This window comes from Pyrus communis, chromosome 11 (genome assembly GCF_041283825.1).
Source record: "Pyrus communis isolate YQ-2024b chromosome 11, ASM4128382v1, whole genome shotgun sequence".
Lineage (NCBI taxonomy): Eukaryota > Viridiplantae > Streptophyta > Magnoliopsida > Rosales > Rosaceae > Pyrus > Pyrus communis.
The window spans coordinates 12,468,179-12,480,257 of record NC_142575.1 but is presented as its reverse complement, the minus strand read 5'-3'; the positions used below and the strand labels follow the sequence as shown (position 1 = coordinate 12,480,257).

The following is a 12,079-nucleotide window of genomic DNA, read 5'->3' as shown; positions in this document are numbered from 1 at the left end:
CTCAGAGGCCAAGACATCATAGTATTTGACCAGGTGTACTACGAATTTTCCTTCCAAAAAGGTGAGAGGATATCTCAATCTCTACACGTATATCTCCATAACAAGGTGTTGTTAAAACCTGTTTTTGAAACTAATCAATAATCACATTGAATAACCTCCAAAATTCTCCATAACAAGGTGTTCTAAATCTGCTTTTAAATCTAATTAGCAATACCATTAACTTACCACCATATATAACTGGACAGCCACCATATAGAAGAAAAGTCAGTAATGAACATGGCATGCCCACATAGTTACTTCTTATAAATAGACCTTCAAAAATAAGGCAATAGAAACCAAATTTGTATTTGTTAAAATTTTCATCAATAATGAAACAACTCACAATTGGTTGAGTGTCCAAGGCACCAGAAGAGTTTCACCTTGTTCATAAACAATCTCAAAAGAATCGATGCCCACATGCCTACAACCTTATCCCTTAAATGATTCTACGTCAGATCTACATCGTACTACGGAGAAATCCCCTCTAATAAAACGTTTCGCCTTAAATGAAGTTGAATGCTTGATGGACAATAGTCAAGCCACCATGCAACTATAGTAATCAATGATTTACAAATAATAAATTCCTAATTTTTTTTTCCACTCAACAAACTTAATCTGAAATTCAAGATTTAAGTGTCGTTAGAGATAATTCGAGTCTGCTTCTATGCAAGTCATAACCAATATCGTAGGCTTCCAAAACTTTCTTTTTGTATGACTATCATGACTGATGCATTCTCTATCACAACCCATCACTCAAAGAGTTGGACAAAATAAGGATGATCTAGCATATCAAAGTCGAACAAACAATCATCAACTTGCATTTTACCAAGCTGTGAATACAAGTGATGTGTCAAGTTACTAATTTCATGTTAGATAATGCTACCATATTGACTAACTATGTACATAATAATATTAGACAATTACAAACAATTATCAACTTGAATTTTATCAAGATGAGAATGGCATGAGATATATATCAGTTGTCTACCTTTTTCATTCATTCACAAATTCATTATAAAACTTATGATTTTAGAACACTATGAAAATTAGTTGTGGATCCTACTTGGAGAATTGTTTGAATATTTTCAAGTAAACATTTGAAACAATTTTGATGGCCATCTACTTGTATGCTTTTGAAAGCTCATGGTTAGGCACGGGACGAGATGCTTAGTAGGTGGTATGCGAAAGTAAGACCTCATCCAGTGCTTTCTCAAGCTAAGGCAGTAGATCGCAACCTTGTTGCTCTTCTTTCTTTCTTCACAGGCAAGAAGCTCTTTGTTTGTTGTTCTATTTCATAGATATAGTACCTTCGAAATCCAATGAACAATAACGATTACTTAAATGATACAATGAATCAATTGTAGTTTGAAGAGTGCTACTATTGAAGGAGGTAGTATTGTACAATTCTCGATGACCCATTATAGTTTGAAGAAGTATTCTATTCTTTGAAAATATGAAATTGAGAATTTTATTTATTGGATCACCAAATTGCATTGTCTCTTAGAAGCCGAGACATCATAGAATTTGACCAGATGTACTACGAATTTTCCTTCCAAAAAAAGTGTGAGGATATCCTAATCTTTACACGTATATCTCCACAACAAGTTGTTGTTAAAACCTATTTTTGAAACTAATCAGTAATCACATTGACTAACCTCCAAAAATCTCCATAATAAAGTGTTCTAAACCTATTTTTAAATCTAATTAGCAATACTATTAATAACCTCCATCTGTAATTGGACAGCCGCCGTATAGAGGAAAAACCAGTAATGAACACTGCATGCCCATAATGTCAATTCTTATAACTAGACCTTCAAAAATAAGGCAAAAGAAACCAAGTTTGTATTTGTTAAAATTTTCATCAATAAGGAAACAACTCACAATTGGTTAAGTGTCCAAGGCACCATAAGAGTTCCGTCTTATTCATAAACAATCTCAAAAGAATCAATATGAAGAAGTTAGCCCACACGCCTACGACCTTTTCCCTTAAATGCTTCTACATCAGATCTACTTCGTAGTACAAAGAAATCTCTTATAATAAAACGATTCATCTTCGATGAAGTTAAATGCTTGGTGGACAACAGTCTAGCCACCATGCAACTATAGTAAGTCAATGCATCCCCAAATATAAAATTCCTAAATCTTTGTTGCTACTCACCAAACTTAATTTGAAATTCAAGATTTAAGTGTTCCTGAAGACAATTCAAGTCTAGTTCTGTGTAATGCATAACCAATGTCGTAGGCTTCCTAAATCTTTCTTCGTGTATGACTATGAAGATCGATGGATTTTCAATCACAACCCACCACTCAAGGGGTTGAACAATAGAAAGATGATCTAGCATATCAAAGCCACAAGAACAAGTGCACACAAGTGATGAGCCAAGTTACTAAATTCATGGTACGTGACGTTACCATATTGACTAACTATGTACATAATAATACTAGGCAATTGCAAACAATCATCAACTTGTATTTTAACAAGATAAGAATGACATGAGATATATATCGGTTGTCTACCTTTATCAATCATTAACACACCATGAAAATTAGTTGTGGATCCTACTTGGAGAATTGCTTGAATATTTTCAAGTAGACATTTGAAATAATTTTGATGGTCATCGACTTATATTCTTCTAAAAGCTCACAATTAGGCTCGAGACATCATTGAATTTGACCATGTGCGCTACAAATTTACCTTCCAAAAAGGTGAAAGGATAGGTAATGACCCATCCCCCAAAATTATGGTTTTTATAATTTTAAAAAGTGAATTTACAAAAATGCCCTTCGAGGCAAATACATTGACTTATGTTGACCACCTTGTCATGTCATGTAATGTTCATTTTCTTGGGGTAATCTTGTAGTACTCGTTGCTACGGACGCGTGAGCGCAAATGGAATGTGATTTGGAGTTATAACGAATGAGATATTAACGTTTAAAGTTGGGGGCATTTTAGTAAATTGATTATTTTCTAGAAAGCTCCAGATTTTCAGAGCAAAATCTGGAAAGCCACGTGTGTGGCCCAGATTAAAGGAAAGAAAAGATGGGCGATGGAGATGGAAGATAAAGGAGAGAAAGGAGGGAGAAGTGAAGGCTAATCGGGAGAGGAGAGAGAAGAGAGTGACCAATGGAAGGAGAGAGAAAGGAGGGAAAGGAGAGAAGGGGAAGGGGAGAGGAACCTGATCCCTCTCTTTGACCTGGTTTATCCTTGCGACCCGACCAGATTCTTATGCACAATTCAAGGGAAATTTCATCGATTTTTCCGATGATTCGTAACCACCCACCACTTGGGAACAAATTCCCAACCTCCCTTCTCCCATATTCACCAAAAAATCGAAGTTATTGGTCTCGATTTCATGAGAAACGAACCGGTAGGTGCGGTGGTTCCACGACGGTGATCCGTCAATCCCGAAGCTAACTCCGTCAACCACCACCACCAATGAACTCCCCTCAACCTCAGGAACAAAACCCATGCATTGGTTGAGGCATCGGAGCTTGTTTGGAGTCGAATCAAGAACCACCCATTTCTAGGGTTCCGACGGATTTTAGTGAAATTGGGGCTTTTCCCTGCCAAATTGGCCTTGGTCACAGGTATGAAAGGTGTTCATCTCATTGAGATCTTCATTGCTGTAAAATTTGGGAATTTTTGGAGATTATTGAATTTTCTGGCGAGTTTGGGCGGCCGACCGCCACTCACGGCGATGCGTGGGGGAAAAACCTGAGGTCCTTCCTTAGGTTTCTCGATGTGCTGAATCCAAATCCGCTATCCGTTTCCCCAAATTATAACATTAGTTTTACTAAAAGGTCCTTAATTGTGTTTAGGCGCATTGGCAGGAAGTGATCACATTCTCGATAGTTCGAGCGGCTATCGGGCAATGGAAAACTTGTGAGTGGACCCGTTCTTAACTATATTTTTATAAATCATTAACCTAGCATGCATTACATATTTCATGCATTGAATATGCTTTATCTTATGTTTTCCAGACTTCTATAATTACTATTTAACAAAATTATGTTTGATTAAAGAGTATGAATTATTGGTTTTGCATATATTGGTTTCTATGGTTTTTGAATATAATGTATATTACGGATTCACAAATATGGTAGATTTACGGATATGGATTTATTATGGTTATGAAGATAGTTTGAGCTTTGACACGAGTTTTGAGATATGTTTTCGATACTTACCTAGTGGGTTATCACACAGCACATCCACACACCACGAGTATTGTCTATGGCCATAGGACACAGATGGTGGAGGAGTGAGATATGATATATTATATACCCCTAGCTTCATCGCCGAAAGCGGTGTTGTACAGCTTCACAAGCCACTACTAGTGTCGGTGTGGATGTATGCTATTTTATATAGCTTCACCTTTGGATGATGGACAGGTTATACAGCTTCACCTTCGAGTGATGGACAGGTTCTGCCTTTGGGTGACTATGATACCCCTAGTTGGGTACTTTACTAATGAGATTTACGAATTTGCCTTTGGGCGAAGTTTTTAGCATTTTTTAGTATGGTTTTACACGTATCAATTTTACAAACATTTTTCATTGCATGCTAGAGTTTTCATAAAACTTACTATGTAGTATTATATATATGTTTTCAAAACAGGGGGTTATTATGTTCAAAAATAAAATGTTTTCCTATTATTAGTACTAATATTATAAACTCTGGTCTACTCATCTTTTTTGTTTTGCGCCCCCTTAAAAAGTTAGGACCGAGACACATGATCCCGGCGTTAGGGCACTTCAACTTAGTTATCCTCGAGTCTTCCCAGTATAGGTATCATTTCCTTGTTCATATCTTTTCTTAGTAATCCTTTCATATTATTCTTAGTAGTTGTATGTTTTGAATACGATTTTGCATCGGTTTATATCTTTCTAATTAAATATTTTATCGGTAAGCATGTTCAAAATGGCTTCGTCACCCCTCGGGTGTCGGCCATCATGTGCCTACCCTGGTATGTGGGGATATCGGGGTTGGGGCGTGTTAGGATATCTCAATCTTTACACTATATCTCCATAGCAAGGTGTTGCTAAAACTTATTTTTGAATCTAATTAGTAATCCTATTAACTAACTTCCAAAATTCTCCATAACAAGGTGTTCTAAACCTATTTTTGAATCTAATTAGCAATCCCATTGATTAACTCCATGTATAATTGTACAGTCGCTATATAGAAGAAAAACCAACAATGAACATGGCATGCCCACAAAACTACTTCTTATAATTAGGCCTTAAACAATTAGCCATTAGAAACCAATAATGAAATTTTCATCAATAATGAAAAACCCATAATTGGTTGGATGTCCAAGGCACCAGATGAGTTCCATCTTGTTCATAAACAATCTCAAAATAATCAATATGAATACATTTACACACACACACACACCTACGACTTTTTCGCTTAAATGCTTCTACGTTAGACCTACATCATAGTACCGAGAAATCCGTTGTATTAAAACGATTCATCTTCAATGAAGTTGAATGCTTGGTGGACAATAGTCAAGCCACCATGCAATTATAGTAAGTCAATGCATCTCCAAACAATTCAAGTCTACTTATGTGCAAGTCATAACTAATATTGTAGGCTTCCTAAACTTTCTCTATGTATGACTATCACAATCGATACCTTCTCTATAACAACCCACCACTCAAAGGGTTGGATGACAAAATGATGATCTAGCATATCAATTGTCACATGAACAAGTGATTACACATGATGTGCCAAGTTACTAATTTCATGGTAGATGATGTTACCATATTGACTAACTATGTACATTATAATACTAGACAATTCCAAACAATCATCAACTTGTATTTTACCAAGATGAAAATTGTTGGAACCAAATTCGCTCACATCCGTTAGCTGTGGTCAAAGACAATATAATTCTTTTACATTAAAATTTGTCAAATGCTTTGACAATATTTTTCATACTTACAACACTTATAAAAATACAATTTTCTAAACGTCAATCGCTTTATTTGATTATTTTTAAAGCGCAAAAAAAAAAAAAAAAACACAATTTAAAAATAAATAAATAAATAAATAAAACACAACATCTCAAACCTGCCATATGATTAAAAAAAGCACACAGATTGACAGCGTATGACAGGGGTATATACGTCAATCTAGCGTTTCAAAATAGACACACCGCACATACAACCATGGCGTCGTAAGCCTTATCCTCTTCAATTCCCCCAATTGCTTCGCTTCCTCCGCTGGTGTTACACTAAAATGGCAACTTTACATTTACACAGCGCCCTAGCTAACCCGACGCCGTTCAAATCCACAAACACCCAGATTTCAACTCGGCGAGAGCCACCCAGGCGCCGAGCCAACTCGGTCAGGTGCGGCGAGGCAACTCAGGTCAGCGGCGAGACCCACCGAGTCACGGTGAAGAACGGGAACGATTCTCTGGACATATGCCGAGTACTGAACGGAATGTGGCAGACGAGTGGTGGCTGGGGCAGAATCGACCGAGACGACGCCGTCGAGGCCATGCTCCGCTACGCAGACGCTGGCCTCTCCACCTTCGACATGGCAGACCACTGTAAGTCAAATAAAGTCAAAACCTCAATTTACACTAAGGGATGTGCTTACGTGGAAACTATTTATTGGTTGACCTGGAAATGCAGTAGCATTCATTTACAATAGTACCCTTAGATAATATGTGAATTTGTTGTATCCTGGTCTAAATATGTGAAAATATGCAACAAGATGGGGGCTTATGTGTAAAACTGCAACACCTTGCAAAAACCCAATATTTTAAAAAATAAATAAAAGTAAAATCAATGGTGCAGGAGAAGCTGGAGAGCTACTGATAAGATAATCTTTGCTGTGTGTGAAATTGATGTAGAAGAAGAGAAACCGGGTTTGTTTCGATTTATTTGCGTATTTAGGCTGTCCTATTTGCAATGGCAGAGTTGTTGCACCATAATGCTCTAAGCAAATTTACGTTTAGCTCGATCAAGAAGGGAAGAACAACCAAAAGAATTCAGAAACTCAGCTGGAGGCCAATCCAGGGTGTGCTAACTGAAGATAACCGACAGGCTGTGGTTAAGAATGGCAAGGATTCGCTAGACATATGTCGGGTTGTTAATGGGATGTGGCAGACGAGCGGTGGCTGGGGTCAAATTGATAGAGACAATGCAGTTGATGCTATGCTTAAATATGCTGATGCTGGACTCACCACTTTTGATATGGCAGATATATGTATTGTACTCAATTATCAATAGCTCATTGCTTGCGTGCTGTGCTTGTATATATGCGCATTGGTTATCATTTCTCATCCGAGTGTGTCGCATTTAAGAGTCATATATATTATTTTCACTGAAAATATTTGTGTGATTGTGATCCAATTGCTAGTGAGGTTCTCGCTGTTAACTCTTTTTAGTGAGCTCGACCCTAAACTACACAGTTATATACCATTTTTGTGTATTTATTGGATGGTTGTTAGTAGTGGTTGAACTGTTTATCGTTGTGAATAGATCCCAGGCAGTTAATCCTTTTTTTTTTTCTCTGTTTCTTATTTGTGAATTTACTCGTAGGGTTGGTAGTGATTCATATAGTTTGCGATTTTGTAGATGGACCGGCTGAAGATCTATATGGCATCTTTATCAATCGAGTTCGTCAGGAGCGTCCACCAGAGTACTTGGAAAAGGTCAGAGGGTGAGTTTCTTCCACTTGATAAGTTGTAGATTGTAAGGATTACTGGCCAGCTATTGTTTTGAAGCCTTCGACACATGGTTGCATAGAGCAATCCTTTTCATGCAGAAACTGATTAACTCCCTATATTTAAGTCAGAGTGCAGAATGGAAAGTCTATAAGTTTTGTTTTCCACACTAATTGTGATGCAGTCTTACAAAATGGGTGCCACCGCCTGTTAAGATGACAAGTAGTTTTGTAAGGGACAGTATTAATGTTTCACGAAAGAGAATGGACGTGGCTTCCTTGGACATGCTTCAGTTTCATTGGTATGAATTTCTTTTCTCAATGCAAAACATGGCAACCTTTTCATCATGTGTTGTTCGAATTTGTATTTGTATAACATGCTCCTTCGGAATCCAAGTGGCATTAAGTGAATGACTCGTGAGGGTGAATTTCTCTTTCTACTTGCGATAGGTGGGATTATGCAAATACTGGTTACCTTGATGCACTAAAACACCTTACAGATTTGAAAGAAGAAGGTTAGTGTATTATCGACGTTGTAAATTGAATTAAACGTCGACTATCATTTCAAGGTTTCATTGCATTACTTGAGATACTGGTTTGCAGGTAAAATTAAGACAGTTGCCTTGACAAATTTCGATACAGAGAGGCTACAGATAATCCTAGAAAATGAGATTCCTGTTGTAAGCAATCAGGTATATGCTTCGTGTAGTATATTATTTGATTTTTCTCATGGTAATATGCTTTGCACCTCCTTGTGCTTTATAATCACATTCATACAACGTAATCAGGTCCAGCATTCCATTGTTGATATGCGTCCTCAACAGAAAATGGCAGAGCTTTGTCAGCTCACAGGAGTCAAACTTATAACGTCTCCCTCTCTCTCCCTCTCTCTCAAACAATTGTTTTCACGATACGTTGTATAGCTGCCGTAGCCTTTTCAGGTGTTAACATAGCACTTTCTGTTGCAGGTATGGTACAGTAATGGGCGGTCTATTATCTGAAAAGTTCCTCGATACCAACTTGAACATTCCTTTTGCCGGGCCTCCATTAAACACTCCCTCCCTCCAAAAGTACAAACGAGTATGGAGTCTTGAACTTATTGACGCTAACACTTTAATTCATTAATATGGTTATTAAGATGTGCCCCAGGATGTTGGTAAGTCAGCTTTAGATACAAAATCCAGCAAAGGATTGTGGGTGTTGTCATAAAAAGGGGAATAAGCTTAATTAGTTGGTGTTTAGCACTCATATTTTGTGTGCATTTTATCTGTTTTGATCTGTTCTTACTCGATTTGTAACGTGAGGCAGATGGTTGATGCCTGGGGAGGTTGGAGTCTTTTCCAAGCTCTTCTTCAGACACTCAAAGGCATTGCTACTAAACACGGAGTCTCCATTGCTAATGTTGCGGTGAAATACGTTCTAGATCAGGTAAAGTTCAACTAATCCGAAGTTTTTGGATTCTGTTTAACCTCGGAATTCTTTTACATCAGTTGCAGTAAGTCATGATTTGAGTATGTCTGGCTTGTAAAAAATTGCAGCAAGCAGTTGCAGGATCAATGGTAGGTGTTAGACTCGGGTTGTCGGAACACATCCAAGACTGCAATGCTGTGTTCTCACTTGCTCTCGATGAGGAAGATGTAAGCAGCATAAAAGAAGTCACAAAGAAAGGGAAGAATCTCCTTAAAGTGATTGGGGACTGCGGAGATGAATACCGGCGTTGATGAGATTTCACAAATTATACTCCAATCATCCCGTCAGACTTTTCGTTACGTAAGTGGGAGTGAAACGACATTTTTCGTGCGTTACAAGAGTATCACTACATTGATATAGAATTGCCATCACACAGTAATATGTAACTGTCAAAGGTTTGTGAACTATTTTCCAATCACTTTAAGCTGAACTTCAACTTTTCAACACTGTAAAAAGGGTCTGTTATTTGAAATCTTTTGACAAGGGCAGCATTAAGGGCTCAAGCTGTCGCGTTTGGGGGCATCTTTTGGACTCCAACCATATCCTTTCTCAAGACCTCGTTCGGACACCCCAATTCCAACCCGTGTGGCACAAAATGTACAAGTTGCCGGTTGCAGCAGAGATACTTTTCACCTAATGGGTTTCACTATAGACAAGGAACACTCCAAAATGCATACAACTGCGAATGGCACGACGCCTCTTCCTAAAATGGAATAGACATACATACGCATGTATACATATATGTACCATGTGTATATACACATCAAGACATCTAGACGTTTTGCGGTATCAATGAAATCAACCAATAACTTCGTCGCTAAAACAAAGCTTGAACATAATGGACTTCTTAAAGAACACGGATTCAGTACAGGATTGGAGGTATAAATCCCTCCTGTCTTAGTTTCTGGATTATAAGAGGAAAACATTCACCCATACAAACAAAATACTCGAGAAAGAACGGGAACTTTTTTTTGGCTAAATCTACTGTCTTGTCAACGTCTCAGAGTCCCAACAAAAAGCTTCACCTGCCAGCAACAATGAAAGAGATTACAATTCTAAATGTTGGAAAGGATCATATTTTGTGTCGCATATGCTTTGGGACTTGACAACTCACACTTGGGAGTCTCGTAGTTGCAAATTAAAAGAACGTGAACGAAATTAATACAACAAAATTGCACAAGAGGTGAACGCCAATGGAGAATTCAATTTCAACTTCTAAAAGAATGACATCCTTTCTTAGATTTACACGAGAAACATTATTTTGTTGCCTTAATTACCAGGATTTAAATTAGTGTTGACTTGTTATAATCTCAGGCACTAAAAAATAACTAATTTTGTTGTTGAAAAGATGCAACACAATAGCAGCTGGAATGAAAGTGAAACCTTACGACGTAGTCTGTGTTGAAGCTGGAGGTGAATCTGATGGTACAGGAGGCTGGTAGATGCGTGCTTTCGTGAGGATTTCAGCCACAACCCAATGCTTGCGCTTGCTCAGAGGCCTCGATGGATCCAATCGAACCTGATTAAATAGTTTGCTTAAATTTAAATTAATAATAACTAAATAACTAGAGAGAGAGAGAGAGAGAGAGAGAGACATACTCGGTCACCGATGTTGCAATGATTCTGCTCGTCATGGGCCATGAACTTAGAGGTCCTCTTCACGTATCGGTTGTAGAGCTTGTGATGGAACAGCCTTTCCACTGCCACCACCACCGACTTCTGCATCTTATTGGAAACCACCATCCCTACCACCGTCTTCATCTCTTTTAAACCCTAATGAACAACAGCTTACCACTGACCCCTGAGCATCTCACATCGAACATATACTCAAACTCATAATCATGTCAAACCACAGTTAGCCCTAAACTGTACCGTCCAACTAGCTCACAAGTGAACTAAACCGGTTCTTAGTTCTACATCTTATTTCTCGGCATACCTCCAGAATTCAATTCAAGTTAATGCAATTCCTTTGATAACGAGTTATTGAACCGATAGCATAGGAGCTCAATGATATCCATTGCTCAGCAAAAAAATTCAATTAATTTGGTAGCTATAAACGAATCGAAACGCTGCAATCCATCTTAACAATCGAATTTTGAAAAATACTTGGTACATATGAAACATTCATCCAGAAATAATCATGGATTGAAATAGTGGATTCTTACTTTTCTTACCCTAATTCGAATCGCAAATGAGGTTTTCCTATGCAAAGAGAAAGTACAACTATACTAACAAAAATTTCAAAATTCACTGGAGAACAACAAATTATCATCATTAATTTATACAATAACAAAAACCCAGAAAAATTAGACTACAATTTTCTATACCACACCCATCAAATCTCCAGTAAGTGCTCATCATCACAAGATTTCAGTAATATTTCATGTTTTTCTCCAAATTTAAACCACGGAAATATGGAAAATTCGGAGAAATCGAAACCTTACCTGCAAAATTGCGACAAAGCAATGCAATGGTGGCTCGAGAACGGAAGACGACGGAAGAGAGAGTGAAGAATCGGGCCTTCAGGTGGCGGACGGCGAATTGAACGGATCGAAATTTGATTGAAATCGTTAGTGGCCGACGGAGAAGATAGTGATGAAATGAAATAAGAGAGACTGCGGAGTCTTAAAACCTTTCGAAAACAAAATAAAAAAATATAAAAGGTTTTATAATTACATAATGCTAGAGATATTAAATTTGAAGGTAAAATCGTTTTGAAAAACGTATTTATACATAAATTATTTAGTTTACGAATTTAATCCTTAAATTTAATCTGCCTAACATTACTTTTATAATTAAAGACTTCTTCATTAAACATTACTCTCACTTTATCTTCTAAAAGTTAAGTTTCACTTTGCTTGCTGTGAAAAATCAAATCATTTCACTTTATTT

The 12,079-nt window shown here is 37.4% G+C and overlaps 2 protein-coding genes across 5 annotated transcripts; one reads left to right on the top strand and one right to left on the bottom strand.

The window, feature by feature from the left end:
- The first annotated feature begins 6,161 nt into the window (after nucleotides 1-6,161).
- Nucleotides 6,162-9,709, top strand: LOC137741651 (NAD(P)-linked oxidoreductase superfamily protein). 2 transcript variants are annotated; one of them, XM_088679788.1, is made up of 10 exons: nucleotides 6,196-6,596; nucleotides 6,968-7,258; nucleotides 7,630-7,714; nucleotides 7,903-8,019; nucleotides 8,168-8,232; nucleotides 8,321-8,409; nucleotides 8,506-8,585; nucleotides 8,686-8,797; nucleotides 9,026-9,145; nucleotides 9,256-9,709. In XM_088679788.1, the coding sequence occupies exons 2-10, from the start codon at nucleotides 7,150-7,152 to the stop codon at nucleotides 9,436-9,438; spliced, it is 960 nt and encodes a 319-aa protein (XP_088535914.1). In that variant the 5' UTR covers nucleotides 6,196-6,596; nucleotides 6,968-7,149; the 3' UTR covers nucleotides 9,439-9,709. The 2 variants fall into 2 exon arrangements, with proteins under 2 accessions (XP_068337444.2, XP_088535914.1); XM_068481343.2 differs by lacking the exon at nucleotides 6,968-7,258 and having other exon boundaries at nucleotides 6,162-6,596.
- Nucleotides 9,710-9,997: 288 nt separating this feature from the next.
- Nucleotides 9,998-11,824, bottom strand: LOC137742608 (uncharacterized). 3 transcript variants are annotated; one of them, XM_068482518.2, is made up of 4 exons: nucleotides 11,632-11,824; nucleotides 10,787-10,988; nucleotides 10,576-10,706; nucleotides 9,998-10,212 (listed from the first exon to the last, which is right to left on the bottom strand). In XM_068482518.2, exons 2-4 carry the CDS (start codon nucleotides 10,946-10,948, stop codon nucleotides 10,209-10,211), a joined length of 297 nt encoding a protein of 98 aa, XP_068338619.2. In that variant the 5' UTR covers nucleotides 10,949-10,988; nucleotides 11,632-11,824; the 3' UTR covers nucleotides 9,998-10,208. The 3 variants fall into 3 exon arrangements, with proteins under 3 accessions (XP_068338619.2, XP_068338618.2, XP_068338620.2); XM_068482517.2 differs by having other exon boundaries at nucleotides 10,571-10,706; nucleotides 11,632-11,773; XM_068482519.2 differs by having other exon boundaries at nucleotides 10,571-10,706; nucleotides 10,787-10,960; nucleotides 11,632-11,771.
- Nucleotides 11,825-12,079: the final 255 nt, after the last annotated feature.